The following is a 24,930-nucleotide window of genomic DNA, read 5'->3' as shown; positions in this document are numbered from 1 at the left end:
TACCAACCAGTGTCAAAACTACAAATCGAACGAAAGAAAAAAAAACAAAAACAAAATGGATGCCAAAATGCTGAAATTGAAAAATAAGGCCGAATTTTCACCCATCCACGAAAATGACGACGATTTTTCAGACGACGAGACCATTTATTCGGATGAGATGCAGTCGGGGAGTGAGCTTGGTGAACCATGCACAGGTAACAAGTCGAAACGTTTACAAACGTATCAAAGTACAGGCGACGTATTTCGCAATCGTACGAAATCGGCATCAAAGCTGTCAATCAAACGAATGCCAACGCGTAAACCAGATCCAAAAGTGTCCAATCGAAATGCAATTATGGCACGTGAAAATCGTCGCAAAAAGAAAGAACATATGGAAGTTTTGCAGAAAACCGTTGACGACACCCAAAATGAGAATAAAAAATTGAAGAAAATGTTGAGCATTCGAAATAGTACCATTTCGAAATTGACACAAGAAAGTTTATATTTGCGAAGCATTTTGGCCAATAAAACGGAGATAATGTCATTGTTACGATGTATCCAGGGCAATCGTACACCAATTACATCGTCAGCATTGAGCTTTGTCGCCGACCATGACTATCGACACAATTCAATTTCACAATCAATGCGACGCATCAGCGACAGCAGCAGCGGTTGTTCACCAGCCTCCGCTTCAATGTCACCATCATCGTATGCAGAAGATGACAAAGAAAATGGTACAGTTTGGGCAACACACAGTGATCCATTTCTACCGTCATTTACTGAACAAAATCTTTTTAACTTCACAGATCTAGATATTGGTAGCCACACCGATTTCACAGCAACCGAATCCACATCATCGTACGAGCAAAATATCGACGATTTTCAATGGGAGAATCTATTGAATGAACCAACCACATTCAAATCAAACGATCTAAACCCTTTGAACATTGCCGATTTGCGAGACATTGACGACAGTGAAATCCTAAGTACGAACAGTAGTAATACCGTTAAAACTGAACACAATTATTTTAATAATCCAATCACAAAAAACAAGGTGGCTGAAGAAAATACCGATAATGCACCGGGAATTTGTCTTCATGTATCGAGTGGACGTGTTTCGCTCGAATTTTGTGCATCCTGTCACATAAATTCGCAGAATGCTTGGTGCGAGGAGATGTAAGGCGGTGACCAAAACATACGCATTCACATTTGCTATCGGTCCAGCCAACAACAACAACAACCACCACCACAACACAATCAATGAGTATGAAATTGATAAACTCAATTTGAAAAATGTCGGTACTTTATTTTCTACTGATTGTTACTCTATCTCTTTCTTTTTTGTATCAAAATTGAATTTTTTTTTTTAATTTCTAAGCATTTTATCTTTAGAATTATGTTCTAATTTGGTATAATAAGCTAATTTTTTTAGATTTTTTTTTCTTTTTTTTCTCAAACTAACCATTAGCATATAAGTAACAAGAATAGAGTTAGAAACTGATAAACTATACACAAAACGAAGTTTTGCATGTACACTAAGGGAATACAGATATATACAGGAGTACAGACAGAACAGAAAAAAATAAAACAAAAAAAATGCCAGTCATAAACGAATGAAAGGAAAAAAAAATACGACATTTTGTTAAACCAATAGAAAATCTTTCCGAATCGTCTTAAATAACAATATCAATGCCAACACCGATTACAAACATGCACTTTCAATATTTCTACTTCATCCATTTATCAAAGTAGCTTTCATTATGCATAACAAATTTGGAGTTGATAGAATCATAATTATTATTCGATTGATTTGTGTTTCCAGTTATTAGTTAAATCGTTTAAAATCATTTCAGACAAACATGAAACAAACCCTAGTATCGCATCGCATCACACAAACGTTGGGAAACGTGCACACATGTCGTAGACGGCTTAGTTCTTTGGGCGCAACGATGAATACAATACCTGCTACTCAATTCACTCTCTATCTAAATTATTGTTGTGTCTGAAGAGGTGGGAAACAGAAACAAATTATGATGTGTTTGCCGATTTTATTTTTCCATAAATCAGTTGTGCAAACATAGACAAAATCAAAACAAAACAAAAAGAGCTTAAATAAATATAAAACCGAACAGCAAACTGATTCATGGAAAACAATACCGAAGGCAAAATGCAATATCCATTATTATTTGAATTGAATCGCTTGGATTCTAATCACAACTGATTTATTATTACAGCATTTATGGCTTTCACTGAATGTTCAACCGTACTGAGGTCGAAGTGCTTCAGATACCGGATAAACGTAATACGTATCGCGTTCTAACCATCAAAAAGAAAGAAAAAAAATAGGTGGAGCGATCACTCTTTCGTTGATAATTCAATCAAATGTAAGAACCACGCGAATTTTTCTGAGAGTAATCAATCACAGCCACAAACAATTACACGACCCGAATTACTCACACACACACACACACATACAAACGCATTTGATTGGAATAGCGATAAAAGAGTGTCCTCATTTCAGGCTTCAGCTACAATTTGTTTATCATTTCAATATTTTGACGACTTATTCCATTGTCGCAAAATGAGGCCATCTGCATTTCAGTGCTTCAGATATGTTAATCCATCAAAGTGTTTTTTTAGCGTTTCTGTGTTGAGGCACAGTGATGCCCAGTCGTAAGTCGTACGTTTTTTGTTGTTGTTATTTGTTTTAAAGCTGTTGTAAAAGTGAAAGTTTTAAAAATCCATTTTGTGTGTGTGCTGAAAATACAAATCAGTTGAAGGTAGGTTCATTCTATCATTACTCCAAATTTATTTGCATCCCATCACTATTATTGCCATAGCAACTTTTCTTCCGATTTATCCATGTTATTTTGAGAGTTCTACAAGACACGGAAAGAAATTGTAGTTGGTATTATTTTATTTCTTTATGCATAGAAAATACTTTATAAGATAATATGCATACGAATAAGTATTATCAGTGTGATTATTACACCCAACAAAACGAAAATATGAGATAAAAAAAGGAAATAAACATAATTTTATTGTTGATGATGTACACCCAAAACCCCAAATTGTTTTCATTCATTGATCTAGTTCGAAAGCAGCACCAGTACTAATCAGTATTGCGAATTCATTGGTTTTTTGTTTTTGTTTCAGCCGGTTTGTAAGTATCAATGTCAAGTGTTCTTTTTCGCTGTATTCAAACTTCACGATTCGATTTTGTTGCATAGATTTTCCACTTGCTATGGAATTCTACGTGCTATGAATCCAAAAATAGAAACTGTAAGTAAACTAATAAAACCAAAAAAGTGTAATAAACCCAATTGAAGCTGACTAAAACGCAATTTGATATAAATTAGGAGGAATTAGGCCATGATATCAAGGTATCATTACACATCAAATCTTCCGTCTGCAAACAAATCCAATTTAATATTCTTTTCATTTGGTGAAAATATTCAAAAGTCTATCTGTCCAGTTTCCATGGCTGCATCACTTGAATGACTGCATAGACACAAATTACTTGTTGGTCATAAAGCATCGTTGATAAATCTTCAGGTTTTTTTTTGCATGAATATTAATTTCGATTAATTTGTCATTTCTTTGGTTTTCCTTATAGAATGACCACATTGAATCCGACCGATGACAATGCATAGACATGTGCATAAGTGTTAAAATATGATTTTAGTTCAAGATTGAAGAAAAAACTCAATGAAAACATCGCGCTGATTTCTCTCATAAATATTTATTGAATAAATTTCCATCATTGGTTAAATGATAAATAAATATTAATTGTAGATTATGGCACAAATATAATGTTCATTAATCTAATACCCATTCAGTGATGTTCTAAATTCATTTAAAATAGTATTTGTCGGACACGAAAACACTTGGAATATGGAATCATTGTAACTGACTACTATTGCTATTGGTTTTAATATATGTATATGTATATGTATAATACTTAGCAATATCAAAGAACTTTGTGTTATTCTTTGATTTATGCTTCTCACTGGTTGTTTATTTGTTTATTTGTTTTTTTTTTGTTCATTGGTAAGCTCTTTTTCATTACATATTATTGTTATGGATTTTCATTGGCTGGCACATATCCGCTACAATTCATTTTGACTACGAAATATTTGCTTAAGCTGTAATAGCGTCGCCAACATATCATAGATGCTTGAGCAAATTCATTTCCGAAACTATGGATCAAATTCTGCGTAAACTTTTAAATTCAGTCCATCAATATCATTTTCTTTTAGTAAATAGCAAATACCCTTTGTTTATGCTGCTGTTTTTTTCGTGTCTTCATTTTTTGAGTGTGAAATAAATTCGATTCGACAATGTAAAAATCCATAAAAAAGGTAAATTCACGAACAATGTAAACTGACTTGGAGTAAGAAATAATGGAATCACATGAATCAAAAATGATTGAAACAAGTACATATTGATGTATTATAATATACGATCTGTTTGCAACTATCATAATATTCGTGATAACGCGTAAAATAAAAAATTTATCTTCTTTTTTTTATAAACATCCATGTAAATGAGATCAAAAGAATGGCGTTTAAGTTTATCTGTGTTAACATTATTTCACTTGTTGTTTGTTGTTGTTGTTTTCTTTTTTGGATTTTTTTTTCAATTCAAATAACTAAAAATAATACTTCAGTTTTTTTTTTGTTCACTTGATTTTCATGTTGTGCGTGCGCGTAATATTTTAATTCATTTGTTGATTTCAATTCTTGAGTCACATCTATTTTGATAAAATATAACCATCGTGATGCAATACATATATCCAAAAGAAAATTGTATGCATTTTTTTTGTTCAAATTATCGTGAAATCTTAAATGTAAACGAATGTTGAACCGAACGAAGGAAAACGGTCAAATGGATGAGCCAAATGAACATTTTTTTTTGTTTCACGCAACAAAATCGGACGGACGATTTTATTTTTGCACATTAAAACCAAAATTCTAAAATAAAAATCATTCTTCTGGAATTGGAATCACGCATGTGTGTGGGGGAGGGGGAGGGTGTATGTGTGTGTGAGAGAGAAATCATCGAAATGTTGATTGCATATTAGTCAAAAAATACATCAAAACCCAAATTTGCTACACCTTACAACAATAAAATGCTAAAAAAAATTGGTTGGTTCAGTTTTTCTTTCAAATTCGTTCACACATGTGTGAGCCCATTAGTCTCTCATCTACACAATTATTTCGCTTTTCTTCAGAGTCTATTTGGTGTCTATAATTTAACAGCTTCTATTTTTTTTTTCAACACTGCACAAATCAAAGGAAGAACTATTATTTTTTTCATTGGGAAATCAATGTGGGTGTGTGTTTTGTAATGTGCATTACTACAAATATTTTTTTTTCTTCCATTTTTCCCTTTTTAATAATTAACTCACAACATAAAACTTTGAATACAACAACTGTTTGTTCCTTCTGAAGTAAAACAAAGTGTGGTGTTTTCAAAGCAACAATATATAGTGTAAATTTTTGCTATATCAATCTTTGCTACGGGGGCTTTTGAACTCCTATTATTTATTTATATTTTTCGGATTGCAACGCGATTTTCTTTTCTTTCTATGTGTGGTGTTCTATTTTTATTTCATGTTCAAGGTCTCTATATTTTGTGACGACGACGACGATGACGACGACAACGACAACGGAAAACAAAACAAAACAAAACAAAAAATTAATTCATCTATTTTCAAACGGTGGTTTCGCGAAAAACAACCGAGTTGCCATTATTCGGATAATAACAGTCTGCGCTGGTTGATTCGACGTCTTGTTTAATGCTACTCAACTGAATGAATTTACTATTTGCAACGATGCCGGATCCCTCATTAGCTGCCGCCGTCGTCGCCGCTGTCGCATCCTCCTCGTCGCTATGCGCATTCGCATTCGAATTTGCACCATCCTCATTACCGAAGATCATATCAACGATTTCCTGCAGCTCGGGTGATATCAACAAATCATCTCGTTGAAGGCTCTTTCCTGTCCAATCGATTCGATGTGTTGTCATTTTTTAAAAAGAGAGAGAGAGAGAGAGAGAGAAAGAGAAAAATCCATATGTAAATTGAGTCACCAGTATTCATCAGACGCACAACAGACTGTATAAATAGATAATATATACAACATTATAGTAGTGAACATCGTGTGAACATCGAAGCAAAAGCTAGAAAAATAAAAACTATAGTATGCAACAGGTTCATGCTCCATTCATTTTAAAAATATGTCGAAAATCCGGTTAGTTATTTAAGCGGGGAAGTCCATCGTGTCGGCAAACACACAGCATTGCATTTTAATTTCGTGCACCTAAATAAAAATTGATTTTTAAAATGAAAAAAAAATAAAGTTAAATAAAGAAGAAAAATAAGAAAATGAATGAAAAGCAAATTCAATTTATTACTTTTTTTCAATGTTCTTTGAATGGCAACCAAAAATAAAAAAGGAAACAAATCATAAAGGGTAATTTTAAATAATTCATATTTTATTTTTTTGCAGTTCAGTTGAATGAAAACAAAAGTAAAAAATGAAAATAAAATAAAAGAAAATAAATGTTGATTTTGGTTCTTCTTTTTTCTTTCATATAAATTAAGTACGGGCTAATTAGCTTAGGATTTGAATTTCACTCCTTTAAGAATGTGTGTCATCAACTAACATTTGGCGATTTATTTACATTTTTCTTATTTTATCACTTTAACAAGGAAAATACAACATGCGTTTTTGACCATCTAAAATGAAATAAAAATTCAATCAAAATCGAACATAAAATAAACTAGGAGATGCACAGGCACATTGACATAGCATTTAATGCTGTTGTTGATTTATTATTTTATTTACTTTGTTTTTGTTATGCTGTTGATTGATTTCGTTTACTCATGACATACAAATATATAAATTATAATTTAAATGAAATAGATTAAAATACAATTAAATTAAATTAAGTAGCTACTACAGGTGACACGTAAATACAACAAATAAGCTATTCAGAGCAGATGACATAACATTTTTTTAATGTACAGTTTTGTTTCTCTATTTATTGTTTGTTTTTTTTTGGCAAATCTCTTTCACATGAATCGGTTCAAATATCTAAAAAAATCATGGTTATTTGATTCGACTAATGTTTAACGGTGTGGGCACAAAGTTACATATATATATATATGTATATATACATATATGTGAAACTCAGTATCGAGAACCAAGCTCACGAAAATTCCTACACTATTCAATAAAATCTGCAAAATCAATTCTATTGTCCAGAACGATGTGAGAAACGTGTAAAAAATAATTTCGTGTGTGATATGAATTTGTGGGCTTTTGGGATAGGTGGGTAAAGGTGGGTGATTTTGGAGATTTCAAGATGCAAACAAAACGGAATAGCCCAATGATTGATTGAGTAGATTTGTGGCCCAATCACAATAACGGAATGAATATATGATGATGCGAGCAAATTTCTCCCGCAAAATTGTTCATATGATGACACAACATTTATTGAAGCAAAAACCGCGTTTAAGTCGTTGTTTTCGATTTTCGGTGATGTGATTACTGATGACCATGCCGGATGCATCGGTTGACGTTTTTCGTAATATTTCCAAGCGTGATTTGAGCTGTCGCGGTGACACAGCACTGCTGTGTGTTGACAACGAACGAACTGGACTAATTACTTTGCTATTCTTGTCAAACGGATCGACAGTTACATCGGCTGGCATTGTATTGTTTGTATCGATTTTTTCGTCATCGTTTTGCTCGTATTCGAGTATATCGGAGTCACAATGGAGCGGTGAATGGGATTCAATGCTTTCCGGTGTGTATGGTTCGTAACGTTTGCCATTATCGAATGCCGTTTTCAGACTCAAAAAGTGTGTATCGACCCGATTGACGATGATATCCTTTGATAGTGTCAAACGTTTTGAGATCAATGTTTTTCGATGCTCGGTCGGCTGTTGCTTGATTATATTTTGGCATCGGGGACAAATTGAGCCAATCATTGATTCTTGTTCAGCAAGCACATTATCACAACTGGCATACAATGAGCACATACACACATTTAAGTTTTCCGCATCCGTTACATTGATGCTAACAGTCGGTTTGATTTTTCGCTTTTGCGGCCCACCCTCGCTTGCATTACCACACAATGCATTTGATGAATTGATTTTGCAAAGTTTACTGTTCAATTTGTTACATTCTAATAACACATTACAATATTCATTACTAGCATATGGACACTGTGACGCAAACTTATATGATGCATTTGTGTGATCTACTAATATATGTTGTTGTGGTGGTGATGGTGGTGGTAGTAGCATTTGGAGTGGTGCCACTGGTGGTGGTTGATGATTATTGTTAATCTTAGCATGCGCGCAACAACATCTAATTGTACCTTGAAATGTTTTTAAGTTGATACTTAAGAAGACAGGCTGCATTTCATTTAGATTTTGTTTTATGTTTTTTGTTTGTTTGTGTGTGTTTTTTTTTGTGTTGGTTTTGGTTTTTAAGGAAGTTTTTCGATTTGGTTTGCAATCGGAACCAAATTCATTCAAATTCATGTGTAGTCGAATTAAAGAAAGAAAAATTAGTTTGTCTCATTGATTGAAGAAAAATAGAGATTGAATATATAAAAAGAAAATTTGAAGCGTAAATCGAGTTGCTCAACAAAGCCAAACAAAAATATAACATTTACCTTGTGATCACCCATGCACACATTATTGCCGATTGTATTGTAGTGCAATGACGAGAAATTGTTATCATTGATAAGATTTTTGGCGGCTGGACTCATCAGAATGCGATCACACCAAGCTGGACATCGGGTGAGCATATAATCTTGTGGCAATACTGGATCTTCTTCGTACGGATATGAAGGTGGGAATGTTATTGGATATTCGACAAGTACTTCTTTCAATGGCTGCAGTTCAAAGTCGAATTGCTGCAACTGCAAAAGCGAATGAATACATTTAAATGACTTTCCTCCTTATTTTTGTTTTTCTTTTAGTAAATGAGCTTTTGTTTGCGTGCATGCATACCCATGATTCTTTGAATTTGGTCTGATGTTCCACGTGATGGAATTCCTTTTTTCCAATGGTCAGCACATTTTGTGCATCGCCATCACGATATTGAACCTTGTAATGGTCATTTTTCACATTTAATATTCTGTGAATTGTTAAGTCTTCGGCTAGTTTCTGCAAATGGAAAATGAATTTGGAAAAAAAATAGTTTTTTCAGAGTCAAAATATGAGCAATTTACATAGCGACCAGAGACTATGAAATGTTCGATGCAATACCTTGACTACACCTTCTGTATCACAGCGAAAGTTGAAATCGCCGAATACGAAATATGGTGCCACCCCGTTTAAGACATCTTTGTGAAACCTATCGATGGAAGAAATGCATTAATGCTGTGCTCAACGAGTGTGTGTGTGTGTGTGTGTATTCGCGTGGCTTATATATATACTCACCGCTCCAGTGTGTAGACCAAAGCTCGACGCCTGCTTTTACAATAGACTGACGGTGTTTCTTCGCTGGCAGCCAAATTGGATGCATCATGGAATAAATGAATGTTGATCATATCGAATACAGTACCGTTGATTTCCCAGCGCGTTCGAAGGAAACCCTTTCGTGACCATTTACATTCTGGGAAAAAGTGTTGCGGAAATTTGGCCTTTTCTTTGGTTGCTACAGCCTCTATGTTGCCCGTGTGCACGCTTTTCCCCTCGACGGCTTCCCATTCGTGCGTCAGAAAATTCCATATTTTTACCGTGCTTAGTGACTTTTCAATAAAGTATAAATTGCCCAATGCCTGCAAATGAAACATACATAAAACACCAATACAATTTGTTAATTACAAAGAAAAACCATAGAAAATGTAATCATATTTGATCCAGTAAAGTGTCCAATTGAGAGGCTTTTGAACTGGCAAAACAAATGCAGATAACAAGGTGAAGAAAGAAAGTGAGAGAGAGAGAGAGAGAGAGAAAGAGAGAGAGAGAGTGAAGAAACAAAACAACAACAGCAGCAGCAAAGTTTGAAAGTAAACTAGTTTAAGGTATGTCTGTTTAAGCTAGAGTGTTGTTGTTTTTCTCCCTCTCTTTCTCTTTCTCTCTCTCTTTTATATATTTGGCATTCTGAATAAGTCCATATTTTTTATATGGTAATTGGATTACCAACTACTAAGTAAGTATTTATGACTTAATTAATTTTGAAAGTTTCGTTTTCCACTGTGTTATTCCAACTGTGTGTGTATATGTGTGTATGTGTGTGTGTGTGTGTGTTTTGTTTTTTCTTTGCCATGCTGGAAACGTCGAAAATCTTGAGTCAAACGAATTATAAGCATGCACACACGAAATCTTCGACTCTCCGAGTGGCACAAAGCAACGAAATTTAGCATTCAATTTGCGAATGTAATTAAAATCATTTTCATTTTCGCCAATTAAAGCACGAGAATCGAATGCGAAGAGAATTGAACAGAAAAAAAGTAATCTATATATACAATACATATATATATATAGTCGCACACTATCAATAATTACGTGCTGGGGGATCTTATGCTAGGCCAAATAACACTTGAAATCGAAAATGATCACAAGCGACTGCACTTTCCGTAGGCACACACAATCATCAGGGTTAATAACATCGATGAAAATATAAATTGATTGCTAGATACTAATTTTCACTAAATCGCTCTATGTAAGGTGAGATTTATAAATACTTTGTTTCCTTGAGAGTATTTTGCTATTGCGTATTTCTCTTTCTTTTCGGTTGTTTATAATTTTTCCTCTTCTTCTTCCTCGATCTCTCTCTCCCTCTCGATATGTGTGCTTGTGTGTGTGTGTTTTTTGTTTTTGTTTATCAGAGTGTTTTTGTGTCTTGTGTGATATTTACCGTGAAATGTTCAGCGGAGGTGTAATCTTCATCTAAATATACTCGAATTCGGTTGAAATTCTCCAGTTCAGGCGATTCGCATAGCAGTCGGATGAATTCCTGCACGTATTCCATGGATTTTTCGTACGTTTTGCCGCCAACTTTAGATATATACACACGCATACATATGTCATAGGAATTTCACATAATTTGTGATTTAGCAAAAAAAAAACAACAACAACAACAGAAATGAACGCATGAAATCATAATCAAAGTAGTTTACACCCTTGTATACATCTATATAAATATATCGCATTGTGTTGTCATACCTTCTTGCAAGTGTAGCGCAACAAATTGCGGCTTTAGTAGCGAGATTTTGGCTAGAAATTCCGATATCCATGACACTAGCAATCGAGACGGCTATAAGGGATTAGAGTATCGTTAATTTTTCTTTCTGTTTTTCATTACGTTACCTTGATTAGAGAATTAATAGCTAGGTGCTGAGCAAAATTTGTGTGCAAAAATAAAAAAGAATAATTTTTTTTTAATTATCGACAGTTGCGCACGAAAGAGAGCTCATTTGCCATTCATTAGCACAACGGTGAAAATGATGCTTCTTGACGTTTCATTTTTCTGCGAGATAAAGAGATGATTCGGGTTGTTGTTGTTTTTTTCGTCGGTTGTTTCATAATTAACGCGATACAGAGAAATTGAATTAAAAGTAAAATCAATATTGTGGCACCCACAAGAACGCGCAAAACACTTTGCATAGATATATACACATATATACTATATAAATATGTTTTTTTTTTACTCTCGGTTCATGTGTTTGACACGAAAGAGGATATTTTCGTTTTCAACTCACAGCACGCCAACATCAAACGATAACAAACAATTCGAAACAAAACAACAATCACCGCCGTGAATGAACAAAAAAATAATAATAAAAGAGCCATGTAAAACGAATAAATCATTTGGAATGGCAACAAGCGCGCGGCATAGGAGAAAAAGTAGGGCACTTACATCTTCAAAAACACTCCCCACATTAGCTGTGACTAGGAGAAATGGCACGTATTCTGTATCCATTTTATTCTGGAATTAAAAACTACGATTCTCTTTTTCTGCTTCTGCTGCGTTTCTTTGGATAGTGTGGGAGGGAGAGAGAGTGGGAGAAATGCACAACCCGCTTCCTTTTGCTCCTTTTCACGGTTTCTGCTGGATGGCCGATCTCAATTTGATAATTGAATTTATGTGTGTGTGTGGGTCGTTTCAGGCAATGCACAACAATTAAAAACCGTTTAAATTTTCTTTATTTCACACACACTCCACTCAGTAGGACACGGTTTCCGCTCTGCTTAATTTATTTTTTTTTGTTTTTCTCTCTTCAACGAATTTGGCTAATTTCTTTTATGAATTTGATCGGCTGACTGATTCTAAGCAATGTATCGCGATGACTCTATGTTTAAGTACACAAGTTCCCTTCACGTTGCGCTTGGATTTCCCCGAGGGGCAAAAAAATCCGATTGATTTTCGTACACTTTTCCTCACATTGAACTGACTGTGGATGTTGGATTCGTTTATCATTTTAAATAAAAATGTTTCCAGCACACAAAACTGTTTCGTTTTTTTATTTTTTATTTTTTATTTTATGATAAACCCGAGCACATGACTGCCATTTTTATTCTTCTTCGTTTTGACTTCCAACGATTTGTTTTATTTCCTTTTATCTATATAGTTTTATTTATCGGTTTTTACACAAGAATATCATCGAGAGAGAAAAAAAAGGTACTGTATCGAAATGAATGTGAAATGTGTACTGTGTATTCGCTTCGAACGCGCTCAAAGGAATATTGATATACACACATGACGTACATGTAGAGCTATTTGTTGATTTTTGTTGATGTTTCAGTGTATGCTACTTATCGTTTCGCACTGACTGACTCCTACTTTTTTTTCTGCCCGTGTGTTTTCTTCGACAGTGTGTTGTGTGCACTTTGATACATGCCTGTGTGTATTTACATTTTAGCCTGTCGTTATCGTTAGCCCCGTTACGTTTGTCTCATTCGCGCGATTCGTCAGTCGACGTTCTCTGTCAGTCATATCGTAGTACGGCTGCTACTGCTGCTGCTGCTGCTGCTGATACTGATACCGAGTTGAGCGTGTATTGCGCGCGGCCACAACATGTATGGGTATTTGGCGTTTCACTTTGATTCATGGCTCTTTCTTCTGTCGCACTGTTTACGCTGCCATATAATATGGATGTGGTATTTGTGTTTTGTGTTTTCTATGGCATACACGGATAGAGCGCGTGCGACCACTCGCTCAACGAAAGAAGATATTCACCGATATGGATATGCGCCTTGGTTACTTTCTACCAACCAACCATACTCAGCTGTCAAATTGATGAAACGTCAATGGTATCTCGACTAATGAGATTGCAACAATTGTCAAGAATGTCTAATATTAAGAGTCAAATAAGATTGAACGTTGGTTTCTCATTATTCATATTTGAAATTCGGCACTGTCGATTCATTTGGTATTTGCCTGAATGAAATTTCAATTTTGACTAGAGAATTATTATAGAACCAGAAAGAGATTTCTAAACTGTGTTTTTATTATTCAAAAATTATAAATTCTCAACGTGAACGATAGACCATATATCTATCTCGGTCAGCTCATAGCAGTGGCAAGTTTCATTGAACGCATCCACTGTAAAATGCCAACAATGTCTATTTTGACAAATAAACTTCGTACATTCAATACACTTTCAATGGCGTTTCAGCCACGTAAAACTTCAGATTGTCATGGTAAATAGGCGAAAAGTACACGAAACTCGGCTACTCGATTCATCAATCTTATTCTATTTACACAGTTTTTAGGTGCAAGCCTAGATAGTTAGTTTGTATTAACTCGTTAGGAAATTAATTAACATAAAAAAAGAAAGAAATTATTATGGATTACGGTCTGTTGTCGATATTGTTGGTGTTTTTATTTGGCCATAATGTACACGGCGTCCGGTATACCCATCATCCGAACACACAAAAGTGCTTCAAAGATGAAGTTCAGGCCCATCAATTGACTGTTATTGAATTTGAGGTGTCGGATGCGCCTGGCCAACGTATTGATTACGAGGTAAGTTTTCATTACCAAATACATTGGATATGAAATTGGCTGTGTAGAGCTGTGCAAATAAAGGAACCAACAATTTTGAGAGATTGCAAAATCGTCATTAGCCAAATCATCACATTTTAATGATGTGAATCATTTCAGATTCGAGACTCAAGGAACTTTATTTTGGCAAAGAAAGAAGGAATGAGCCATCAAGCCAAGGCCTCATTCACCACTGAAGTCGCAGATACTTATGATCTTTGCATTATTTCTCACGTTAGTCCAGGTAAATAGACCGAAGCCGGTTGTTGACGTTGACTTTTGCTTTCGTCCAAATCGATTAACATTCCATTGTATTCATTTACTATTAGGCATTCGTGGACAAGAGCACGAAGTGTCAATTACAACTAAAAAAGGAGTTGAAGCTAGAAACTACGAAGGTGTAAGTATTGAAACAAAATTGATTTTCTTCAAAGGGATTCAAATCGATTTTATTTTGTTTTTCTTCGCAAAAAACAACTAAAGATAGGCTTCCACAGATATATGGTAAATATTTGTGTTTGCAAATGTTTTCGTTTGGTCATTTATCCCGATTCCTATCAATTAATCATCCGCAACATCTGTGAATGATTTTTGTTCAGTTTATTCGTCAAACTTGATAGCGCATCTATGCTTGACAGTGTCTTAATAAAGCTTTCATGTGTGTTTTCACATTAATCGCAACCTGATCCCGTCTCTGAGTTGCATGCCTAATTCCAATTCATATTCCATTCACTAATCATTTCTTTTTTCATTCATTCCAATCTTCGTATCGTATGAATGTAGATTGAAGAGGCCGGTAAATTTAAACCATTGGAAGTGGATCTCAAACGTTTGGAAGATATGTCGGATGCCATCGTTCAAGACTTTGCCGCTACTCGTAAGCGTGAAGAAGAGATGCGAAGCACCAACGGTAAGACTTTTATATTGCAATCAGACTTGATCCCATGCTCATGTTATTCGCATGAATCATTTTTTTCTCTTCTTTATTCGCAGAATCGACCAACAATCGAGTGTTGTTTTTCAGCATTTTCAGTATGTGCTGCTTGTTGGGATTGGCTACCTGGCAGGTGCTCTATTTACGAAGATATTTCAAGGCGAAGAAACTTATCGACTAGACACATTCGCTAATGTACTTCTCATCCTATATAAGTGGTTAACTTTATTTTTTCCACAATACACACTTGGTACAAGTTAGCAACACGAGGAATGCAGCCGATAATCAATTTTTCTTCTTTTCTCCCTTTTTTCGGCTTATTTATTTTTTCTTCTTCATTTTTTTTACTTAAAACATTTTCAATAAATCCGCACGAAAATTAATTGGAGTGAAGCTACTGTTCAGAAAAGGAATTTGTACCATTCGTCTAAAGAGAGAAAAAAAAACGCAAAACATCAAGTAAAACTGGTTTTCTTAGAAATATTCAAGTAGAAAGAAACGAGAAAAAATATTATGAGAATAAATTTTTGATATAAATTCGTCTGTAAATAAAGGCCGTGTACAATAGAAACGAGATCAGCCTATTAATTTTTAAATAAAATCAAATTGGAAAATGTAATTTTTGGGTTGTTATTCCATTTTTGGTCATTCTTATGATACACCGCAGTTGACGACGAAATCATTGAAATGTTTATATCCAAAAGATGGCGCTGCTCCTGAACGATTTGACAGAAGATTGAAGTGAACGTGTTGACTGCTCCATTGTGTTGTTTTTTTCCCCGTCTATTTATTTATAAAGCAAAAAAACAAGGGAAAATAAAGTAGTTTCGACTAAATTATAAGACGCGTCAAATTCAACGAAAAGCTCAAAATTTATTTAGCATTTAAAACATTGTTTACACATTTTTTTCAAACAAAATGGGTAGGTTAAAATTGCAATTGTGCGAAAAGTCAAAACGCACTTTTTTTTGTTTCTATGTCGTTCAATTTCATTATCAAATGCTTACAATTGTCAATGAGAGAGTACTGATAATGATGAAATTCCGTAACGACATTGACGAATCGACCGAAAAGAAGCATTCTGAACTGGCCAATTTTGCATTAATTTCAACCATGTTTTATCCGAATTTAGAAATGGAAATGAAAATGGAACCATCCAGCCCGACAGATAAGAGACAACAATTCTCTAGGTGTAGCAGTACAAACAGTGTTATCACATCAAATTCATCAGCACACAATTCGGGTTAGAGCACATTTCTTGGAATAAATCAATTATGGAAATGAAAAGCACTTGAATTTGAATCGTATTAAATCGTTTCGTTGGATTTTAGATGATGATGATGACAGCGGTGGTGAAAACACGAAAAACACATCGTTGAGCTACAAAGAACGACGTCGCGAAGCACACACACAGGCCGAACAAAAGCGTCGGGATGCCATCAAACGGGGTTATGATTCGCTACAAGATTTAGTACCGACATGCCAACAAAACGAAACATCTGGCTACAAGTTGAGCAAAGCAACGGTATATAATCAACATTACTGTTGGAATTGAGCAGTTGGCAATTATTTTTCTATTAGTTTTAACACTAAACACACACACACACACACACACACAAAATATATGCAATTTCAGGTGCTGCAACGTTCGATAGACTATATCGGATTTTTACATCAACAGAAAAAGAAACAAGAGGATGAACGCTCCGCTTTACAAAAAGAAGTGACCGCATTACGCATAATCCAAAGTAGTTACGAGAATATGTTACAAAATCAACAGCAATCGCCCGGTCAACAGGAGACGAGGGTCAGTGACGAAATAAAATTCAATGTGGTAAGTGAATCTCTACGATTTAATGGGAAGCATATTGAATTGATATTCGAGCCAAATGTTCATGTCCAAAATCAGTTCCAGGCTATTATCGACGAAATGTTCCAGACATTTGAACTTCTTCCGATGAGCGATTTTGCCGAATTGGCCACCGGTGTCTTGCCATGGTTAGAGGAGCATTGCAAACCACATATGCTACGCCAAATCGTGAATCAAACACTTTACGAACTGCAGCAGCAACAACAACAACAGCAACAGCAACAAAATGCACACAGCCAAAGTTCCAGCCACATCGGAAGTGGAAGCCAGAGCACAAATTGGAATGGTTCCATTTAAGAACCGACTTGCCTTCATTTGCGAATTCATTTAACAGAAAACAAAAATAAATTAGAAAAAAAAAATTCTGGTACATTTGATGATTAGCTAAATTAACAAACAAACTGTAAATATACGCCATAGTGCGCTGTCTTCAAATGATTTAAAATTAAGCAGCGTTTCTTCAATATCCTTTTTATTATTATTTTTATTTTTTTAATTTTAAATTTTGTTTACGAATATTTTGTAGAAGAAAGAAATTGTTATTGATTTTCATGTATTGCAACAAGACAAATATTTTCCAACGTAATATCAGAGCTAACATATCGTTTTAATGAACAGTTAAAGCCATTTTGTTGCATGTAACAGATTCGAGCATAATCAATAAGTCGTTTGCATTTCTGGCCGATTTCTTTGCGCTGATGGCGATCGCGTTTGCCTGAATTTGGATCCTCCTCTTTGACTAAATCGTCTGCCGTGCTGCCGTCGTTTGCGTGTTGTTCGTTCATCTGTTTACGCTTCTCCCGGCTCATACCTGTGCCACAAATGGCCCATCCAACCATTTTCGTAATGATTGCGAATTCCTTGGCACTCACATCGTTCTGACTGAAAAATTCCTTTCCCACAAGATGCTTCCATTCGCAGCGGTGATGACAGCACAAGGCTATCAGCATGGCTATGGTTTTTGGCCCATTGTCACCATCTTTCACCGCATTATTTCCATGAATTGAACATTGTATGGCAAAATCAGTAGCCGCACCACACAAATGCTTTCCGATTCCGACGATTTTCTTGGAATTTTGAATCAAACTATGGGCACTGATATCGAAATCAGCTATGTCAGCACGAATCCGTTGCACCGCATGTGAATCGTCCAATTTATTATCTTTTTTATGCCTTACTGACGCCCGATCGATAAGTAATACATTGGAGTTTGGATAATTGGTTATTGCTTTTGCCAACCAGAATGCTACTTGACCTTTGCCCGCACCATATTCCACGTAGCTAATGTGATCGTCGAAGAGTTTAAAGTGATCCAAATAACCGAGAACGATGGACGTTTGTATCAAGTGTCGCACCGTTTCGTGTCCATACTCGGTGTTGTTTATTTCTGATGCCAACAACGGATGTCTCACCGTCAACTCGTCGATTTTCTCCTCAATTTTATGCAATGCATATAATTTATTGACTTTTTCAACAATTTTATCGACAGTGTCTTTATCGACGTCTGTCAACTTGAAGTCCGTTTGGTTATCAATTGCTTCATCGTCGTCTTTTCCTGCATTCAGTCCGGGCACGATATAGTTTGGTCGATCTTTTTCGACCGCATTGCATATTTTCAAATGTTTATGCAGTTTCCTCGCGCACACGGTATGCTTTGGATCCAATGGGCACGGTACACGAACTTTGTGTTTATTTATCGAATCAGTTGTGTCAATGGTATCTGGTGGAAGTGTTGTCACTGGCATATGTTCACCGCAATATTCTTCACCGTGTGCCGGTGTCAATTTACAATAGCGTTTTTTACGTTTCACAAAGAATTTGCAAGTCGTTGTTATGCCCGTTGATATCATCTCATTTTTTACTTCCATTTTGGCGCGTTTCGTGTCCGGAGATTCGTCGTGAGCCATCATTTACCCAAATATTTTTGATAAAAACACTGATATGATATGTTTTACATTGAAACATTTCACATGGAATCTTGTGCAAATGTCAAAGTTGACGTTTGTTCAAGTTATTTCAATACATTCAATGACGTTGTTTGACAAATTTCACTTGCACGCGCGTGGCTGAATCTCGTTTAAAAAATTATTTTCCAACGAAATTCACAGGTGAAATATTTTTTAACGAAACATTTTTTTCCCTCACTTTGAAAATGATAGGTATTGTTTGAATGATGAAATGGTATTTGTAAATATTGTTCATGCATGGTACACATATATCAATTTGAAAAAAAATTTCCAGTGAAATAATTAACACAATGCGATTGAGTATTAAATTTCGAAAAATTCGATGAAATTCGGTTGGCAAACCAGTTTGTTCGACGAAACAGATTGTTTTCATTTTCAGTATGAAATACGAAAGCAACCGGAAAAACTCGCTCGTTTCAAATAACTTGGTGATGATGTGACGTGAGCAAATGAAATAGGTATCAACAGACATCGGTTGCGGCCCAATTTCAGTCTCGTCTAAAGTTCCTAATATACTTTTGATTAGAGTTTCATAGCCATGCAAAATCAATAGCACACATCGATGTTTGTAAACAGAATAATAATAATAATAATAATAATAGTATGTAGTAGTAAAAGTAGAGCCACGAATAACAAATGGAAATTTGTAACCAAATCTCTATCTAAAATCATATCTGGACGAACGAACTTTTTTTTTTCTTCTCTCAACGTACTTTGCAATTTGCTATTGAATGTTGAAACTAATGGCTAAAACAATTTTTGGCCTGAATTTACATTGACGCAGTTCACTTGCGTTGATCATAATATCCGATTACATGTATATCTATCGTCGCCATTGATTCGCTCATTATATTTTCGGGAAGTGAGTGTTTGATGATAGCAGAGGATATTCTGATACTTAGAAGCATATCATTTGCATTTGCATACAAATGAGAATTCAAAGAATGGGAAAATGCGTTCGAGTACGACTGGAAAATGAACTTCGAACGAATTGTGTGACACAGAAGTAAACACTGATGACTGTGTCTCCAAAGCGATAAAAGACGTAAGAACAACAAACTCATCGAAAACAACCGAATAGTGTGTTTTTTTTTAACAATTCACATTATCGATTGCACTGATTGCAACGTTTATACAATCGTTATATGAAAAATTCAGCTATTGATTTTTGTTCATCGTCACTTTATTTATTTACATGACCGTACTTGCTCGAATTACAGTGACGTGTTCGTTGTTTGCTTTGTCTTCTTCACACTGTTATGCAGAAGCTAAGCTCCAAAATCATTTGATTAGCAAACATTATCATTACCATTTCAAATGGAAGGGAATTTTACATTTTTTGGGTCTTTATCCTTGGTGCGGTTGCTACTGCTGCTTCTCAACACCAGTAAACACACATTTAAAATGTGTACTTTGCCAAACATTTCCATTGTTTGCGGCCTATTTCTCTCGTTTTCTTTTTCTTTTTCTTTTTTTTCTCTTTGGTTAGCCGATTAGACAGATAATATTTCTGTTCCATGGGTGAATACATAAACAGCAAACGTAATCATTTTCAACAATATGAACCGTTTTTTCTGCACATAATAGGATACTACTAGAGAAGAGTCTTCTCAGAAGACATGCATACATACACATTGTATATGTGTGCTTGCGAATCGTTTCTGTTAATCTCCGTCACATTTTGGCACTTACGTTATTCCAACAATCAAATAATTTGATCGTTAGATACAAACAACCACGACTGCAACCACAACTCAAGACAAAATGATTTGGTCTGTGTGTAAATGGAGTTTTTATTCTCTCTTTTCATTTCACTTTTCAATGCCTAGCACTACTCCACCATACACATTTTCATCGTCATCATCTTTGTCGTCGTTATTGCCATCGTCGTCGTCGTCGTCGTCGTCGTCGTCGTCGTCGTCGTCTTCTTCAGTATGCTTATTGAAGAGAACCAACATTTTGCATTTGCTTCGAATGGTGTGACAAATTACAGATTCCATTCCAATCCAAATCGATGTCAAATAACCGGAAGGCTACAGCTGGATGTGGTGGTTTTTCATTTTGCTCATGCCATACGATCAACAAATACGTCGGTTTTATGGATGTGGATGATAATAAGCAAATCAGTACCGTAGCGTGACTAAGGTTTGTGGTAGTGCTCAGCATCGTTGAGTCGGGCCTGAGGCAGATGCAATTTCAGGGTTAAGATATTCTGAATGTTGCTTAATGAATCGCATTCTGAGGCAACCAATGTGTTATCTCTTGAATTTTAAGTTGAATCTTTATTGCATTCAACACATTCGAACATTGTGTGAGGAGTGAAGATGCCGGCATCTGTTCGGAAAACATTCAAATATTGTAAGACACTAAAAAAAAATACATACAAAGACATTGCAACCGTTTCAGTGGAACGGAATCCCATCAAACGAGTGATATATGCAACAATGTTGTACAACAACGTATCAGATATATTCTAGTTTGGAATGCGTTTGGTGGTAAAATTGAATTTGCATTAAACCAACAATTTTATGGATCAATTGATTTTTATTGATTCAATTAACTGTGTGCAAACGGTTGTTAGATATACATTTAGATTGACAAATGTATTCGATTTGAATGAGTTGTATCGTTCGTTAGCTGTCACGCATATTTTTACTGTCAGATTAAGTAATCCATTTCATTTGATTTCACCGAAAGAGCATAAGCTCTCATTGAAGCATTACCAGAAAAAAAAAATAATTATCCAGACAAATCGATTTTCACACCACAGATATGTGTGTGGTACATGTGCGTGGGTGTCTCTCTCTCTCTCTCTCTCTTTCTCTCTCTCTTTTTTCTGGCTTTCGTAAATTATCACATTGATGATTTAATCAATTTGTCGCAATACATTGCCATTTGAGCAGCTTCATGACACAAAGGAAAATCAATTTGATATCTAATTGACACAAATCATTCCGAATTTACCTTTACTCCCACGATACTTAGAATTAATGCGCTCAATTACTGAAAGCAAAATTATTTTGTAATGTGCATAAAATTAGCTTTGAAATAGTTCCAATATTTTGACTTTGATGTGCACAGTCGACGACTGCCAGTCGTTGATATGGCAATATGTACTATGTTTTTCGTTTGATTTCGTTTCATGACAAAACCATCCATTTTCCCAGTCAGTATGAATGAAGCAACTAAGACTTTCGATTTAGCAAACAAGATATTCTCGATTCCGAATCTTGTTTGAATTTTGTCCTTTTTTTCTTATTTTAGCGAAAAAGGAAATCGTTATGTTCGCATTTGTTATATGCCAGAAATTTAACTTGAACAGAATGTGGTGAAAGTTGGTAATACCACAAAATACTCTAGTGTGTGGTACATGAACCGTTACCGGATTGGTTGAACCAATTTATTTTGAGATTCCTAGTTCGATAAATTTATCAAAGTGGTTTTGGTTGGATCAAATGCGAGGGGCTTCTCTCCATCTCTCCATTTCTCCAATTACAGCGTCCATCTCTCCAATTTATCTCTATCTATTCAAATAATCCTCTGATTATTCAATATTCACGAAAGTCCTCGTGAACTTTTTCTTTTATCTTGTTGAACCTTACAAACAAAATCGCTGTTGGTACTGATGTATGTTTAAATTGGGATGCTCACGAAAAGCATTCTACGAAACGCGTATTCGATTGAACTCAAGAAACAAAAGATTTTTCCCGAAAAAAAAATAACTGAAATTGACATCTAATTTTCAAAATGAAATCGAGCAAATCTTTTCAGTGCTTTTTTATTGGGTGACACTGGAAAAGCTCGTGATGTCTGTTATATCTCACATGACATTCCTGTAGAACTAACATTACTGTGTGTGTACTTTTCGCTCGAAATCTGTGCAAATCTATTTTGTCCGGAAGTCTCAGCGATTGTGAACAACAACAAATAAATAAATAACACACAAATTTCGTGTTAGACATGTGTGTGTGCGTGTGTGTCCAAAGACCGTTGTGCCTTCTACACTATCCGACGACTTAGCCATAAAAAGCGCTTTATACGAGATAATAAATAATAAATAAAACGTCGAATGCCTATGCTGTGTCATACATTCCGAAGCGCATGCATATATGGATTGGAGAAAAGAAAAAACAGAGAAAAGGTTTTTTTCCCTTCTAGTTTCCGATGCCCACGAAAGAAAAATTACTGGTGGAAAATCATCAAACCTCCTGCAATCAAAGCATACGTAAAATAAGAAATGAAATTTGTGGACACTGAAATGCTAGATGCTATACAATTTTCTACATTTATTTTATTCTTTAGGTGGAAAAAAATATCGTGCACCAAAGAAAAGCTTATGCAAGCCATTGATGGTGATGTTTCATTTGTAGAATCGAAAGAAAAGTCGAGAGGTCAGCATATATCTCTTTCAAGAGAATGTTCAAGAGAATATTTGTTGGCGTCTGTCGATTGAAGGTACATAATGTACATTTTAAAATGAGCAAAACAGCAATCTAAGTTGATGTAAAGATATCGGCCCGCCTGAGCCACCTGTAGTCATTGATGATGGGAGAAAATAACAAATATTTAATTTGTCTTCTCGGAAATTGTACGATTAGATTTAAGAATTGCAGTACTCCATAACATATGGGTGCGAGACCACTTTGCTCAATAATGCAAAGTGATCTACAAACATTGTACAAATGAAAAAGAACCACATGTGAATACCGTGATTGAAGATTTTCGACATGTTCATTGAAATTTGATTTTGCACCGTCCCAGTCAACAAGAGCTGATAATGAATGTCAATTTTTTTTAATACCGTCGAATCCATTTAACAGCATCTCCGGCAGTCGTTGGATCTGACTAGCATATCTTTACCTCCAGCATAAATTTCCATGGAACATGTTTTAGATGTTTAACTTTCAAATAGAGCACACTCGTCAGGCAGCCGTTGCTATCGAAATTCGGGGCACTGCGTGCGTTTGACGGATAAGTTGAAACACTAAATGAAATCAATCCGCCTTTTATCCGTCAACCGATATCCTAAATATATACAAACTAGACAGTTGGCCCGATGAATTCAAATGAGAGAGGTATTCATGGCAATCAAATGTGTTATGTTGTTTGAATTGCAAATGACATTTCGTTCAACTTTTTTCACTTCCAGCACATCCCAGTGTATTTGAGTAGGTCGTATTCAGTGTGATGATGAGAATGGTTGCCGGCACAGACGTCACTGCTACTGATGCCGTTGGTCGCGTTTTGGTAGTAGAACGTTCATGGGCTATTAAATTTGTTGATTGTTCGGGTTGTCACTACAATGACACCCCATACGAAATATGATGCGGAAAAAAACAATTTGCCTGCTTTTAAATGACCTTTATTAGCGTTTCATAAAGTGTGCATACATCACCGGATCTCGGCCTATTCATTGCCCGTATGTATACGTCGAATTAAAATCAAGAGCACAATGCGTAAAAGACCAAAGCCATAAGAAAATGTATCCCACAAAATGATGTTCGAAAGCATTAGGTAATAATCATAATGAATGTTTCTATTGTATTTGTTGTACATATCATTTACGGTGAATATACAATGCCGTAGCCAAATTTGCCGGACATGCACGAAATGAAGACGAAATATGTATAACAATGGGTGTAAAGAGATTGGAAGAGAGAGAGAGAGAGAGAGAGAGAGAGAGAGAGAGAGAGGAGCATAGACAAAAAATGGACAAATCTTTCATTTTGGTCTGAGTACACATGGAGAGAGAGATAGCGAAAGAGAAACAGACCGAGTCAAAAAAGACCCATAAAATTCATATCTTTTTCTTTGTACTTTATTACGACTGTTTGCATATTAAAGCGAAATAGCGCGTTTGTGTGTGTGTGTGTGCGTGTGCCTCATGTTTCAAGTCGTCGTTCTATTGGCGTCAATGACTTTCGTCATGATTTTCCCTTGTTCGTTCTGCGGTTTTTTGAATCAATGTAAACGTTTTGCTCGTTTCTCTTTTTTTTGCTTTCTTTTTCTCATTTTCTTTTTGTTCGACGAAAACACGAAAGTTTTGCCCTCGGCATATCTATAGATTACATGGACAATGTTTTGTGTTAGGAAAATATTCAAATTTATAATGTTCGCACCAATGTATTCAAATTTAATTAAAAATTTGTAAATCCACCGAACGCA

General features: G+C 35.3%; 5 protein-coding genes and 1 long non-coding RNA gene across 13 annotated transcripts; 4 read left to right on the top strand and 2 right to left on the bottom strand.

The window, feature by feature from the left end:
- The first annotated feature begins 55 nt into the window (after positions 1-55).
- LOC129577962 (uncharacterized) lies at positions 56-3,043 on the top strand. Of its 6 annotated transcripts, XR_008689064.1 has the most exons (5): positions 56-713; positions 786-965; positions 1,034-1,278; positions 1,833-1,989; positions 2,214-3,043. XR_008689064.1 is itself a non-coding variant. In XM_055465878.1 (3 exons), the coding sequence occupies exons 1-3, from the start codon at positions 56-58 to the stop codon at positions 1,039-1,041; spliced, it is 846 nt and encodes a 281-aa protein (XP_055321853.1). In that variant the 3' UTR covers positions 1,042-3,043. The 6 variants fall into 6 exon arrangements, 1 of the variants encoding a protein (XP_055321853.1); XR_008689063.1 differs by having other exon boundaries at positions 1,034-1,989; XR_008689062.1 differs by having other exon boundaries at positions 786-1,243.
- A 72-nt stretch (positions 3,044-3,115) lies between these two features.
- Positions 3,116-3,696, top strand: LOC129577970 (uncharacterized). The gene is made up of 4 exons (XR_008689065.1): positions 3,116-3,142; positions 3,210-3,261; positions 3,339-3,362; positions 3,442-3,696. It is a non-coding gene; the product is annotated as an uncharacterized LOC129577970 (long non-coding RNA).
- Positions 3,697-3,705: 9 nt separating this feature from the next.
- On the bottom strand, positions 3,706-13,299 carry LOC129577957 (inositol polyphosphate-5-phosphatase A). Of its 3 annotated transcripts, none has more exons than XM_055465851.1 (9): positions 11,868-13,222; positions 11,174-11,264; positions 10,866-11,005; positions 9,443-9,783; positions 9,269-9,356; positions 9,011-9,166; positions 8,671-8,919; positions 8,371-8,407; positions 3,706-5,981 (listed from the first exon to the last, which is right to left on the bottom strand). In XM_055465851.1, exons 1-9 carry the CDS (start codon positions 11,928-11,930, stop codon positions 5,695-5,697), a joined length of 1,452 nt encoding a protein of 483 aa, XP_055321826.1. In that variant the 5' UTR covers positions 11,931-13,222; the 3' UTR covers positions 3,706-5,694. The 3 variants fall into 3 exon arrangements, with proteins under 3 accessions (XP_055321826.1, XP_055321827.1, XP_055321825.1); XM_055465852.1 differs by lacking the exon at positions 3,706-5,981 and adding an exon at positions 6,026-6,302 and having other exon boundaries at positions 11,868-13,283; XM_055465850.1 differs by lacking the exon at positions 3,706-5,981 and having other exon boundaries at positions 6,548-8,407; positions 11,868-13,299.
- A 300-nt stretch (positions 13,300-13,599) lies between these two features.
- On the top strand, positions 13,600-15,499 carry LOC129577953 (transmembrane emp24 domain-containing protein bai). The gene is made up of 5 exons (XM_055465837.1): positions 13,600-13,976; positions 14,115-14,238; positions 14,324-14,394; positions 14,778-14,904; positions 14,988-15,499. Exons 1-5 carry the CDS (start codon positions 13,797-13,799, stop codon positions 15,107-15,109), a joined length of 624 nt encoding a protein of 207 aa, XP_055321812.1. The 5' UTR covers positions 13,600-13,796; the 3' UTR covers positions 15,110-15,499.
- Positions 15,500-15,647: 148 nt separating this feature from the next.
- LOC129577952 (max-like protein X) lies at positions 15,648-17,391 on the top strand. Its single transcript, XM_055465836.1, has 5 exons — positions 15,648-15,850; positions 16,061-16,171; positions 16,260-16,453; positions 16,565-16,762; positions 16,838-17,391. Exons 1-5 carry the CDS (start codon positions 15,847-15,849, stop codon positions 17,093-17,095), a joined length of 765 nt encoding a protein of 254 aa, XP_055321811.1. The 5' UTR covers positions 15,648-15,846; the 3' UTR covers positions 17,096-17,391.
- LOC129577951 (tRNA:m(4)X modification enzyme TRM13 homolog) lies at positions 17,254-18,708 on the bottom strand. The gene has a single exon (XM_055465835.1). The coding sequence runs from the start codon at positions 18,706-18,708 to the stop codon at positions 17,338-17,340; it is 1,371 nt and encodes a 456-aa protein (XP_055321810.1). The 3' UTR covers positions 17,254-17,337.
- Between the last annotated feature and the right edge of the window lie 6,222 nt (positions 18,709-24,930).

The sequence above is a fragment of the Sitodiplosis mosellana genome, unplaced genomic scaffold, assembly GCF_009176505.1.
Source record: "Sitodiplosis mosellana isolate CC-2019 unplaced genomic scaffold, AAFC_SMos_1.0 Smas_scaffold_6226, whole genome shotgun sequence".
Taxonomy (NCBI): Eukaryota; Metazoa; Arthropoda; class Insecta; order Diptera; family Cecidomyiidae; genus Sitodiplosis; species Sitodiplosis mosellana.
The sequence above is the reverse complement of the archived record's forward strand: the minus strand, read 5'-3'. Positions and strand labels throughout refer to the sequence as shown.

What these genes read in the sequence shown, in the direction of transcription:
- LOC129577953 (XM_055465837.1), top strand. Translation starts at nt 13,797, where the DNA reads ATGGATTACGGTCTGTTGTCGATATTGTTGGTGTTTTTATTTGGCCAT. An exon ending in GCCAACGTATTGATTACGAG is followed by an intron (nt 13,977 to 14,114) that starts GTAAGTTTTCAT and finishes GAATCATTTCAG; the next exon opens with ATTCGAGACTCAAGGAACTT. An exon ending in AAGCTAGAAACTACGAAGGT is followed by an intron (nt 14,395 to 14,777) that starts GTAAGTATTGAA and finishes GTATGAATGTAG; the next exon opens with ATTGAAGAGGCCGGTAAATT.
- LOC129577952 (XM_055465836.1), top strand. An exon ending in TTCATCAGCACACAATTCGG is followed by an intron (nt 16,172 to 16,259) that starts GTTAGAGCACAT and finishes GTTGGATTTTAG; the next exon opens with ATGATGATGATGACAGCGGT. An exon ending in ACGAAATAAAATTCAATGTG is followed by an intron (nt 16,763 to 16,837) that starts GTAAGTGAATCT and finishes GTCCAAAATCAG; the next exon opens with TTCCAGGCTATTATCGACGA.
- LOC129577951 (XM_055465835.1), bottom strand. Translation starts at nt 18,708, where the DNA reads ATGATGGCTCACGACGAATCTCCGGACACGAAACGCGCCAAAATGGAA.
- LOC129577957 (XM_055465850.1), bottom strand. Translation starts at nt 11,930, where the DNA reads ATGGATACAGAATACGTGCCATTTCTCCTAGTCACAGCTAATGTGGGG. An exon ending in TGGGGAGTGTTTTTGAAGAT is followed by an intron (nt 11,265 to 11,867) that starts GTAAGTGCCCTA and finishes AATCCCTTATAG; the next exon opens with CCGTCTCGATTGCTAGTGTC. An exon ending in TGCGCTACACTTGCAAGAAG is followed by an intron (nt 11,006 to 11,173) that starts GTATGACAACAC and finishes ATATATCTAAAG; the next exon opens with TTGGCGGCAAAACGTACGAA.
- LOC129577962 (XM_055465878.1), top strand. Translation starts at nt 56, where the DNA reads ATGGATGCCAAAATGCTGAAATTGAAAAATAAGGCCGAATTTTCACCC. An exon ending in AGAAGATGACAAAGAAAATG is followed by an intron (nt 714 to 785) that starts GTACAGTTTGGG and finishes TTAACTTCACAG; the next exon opens with ATCTAGATATTGGTAGCCAC.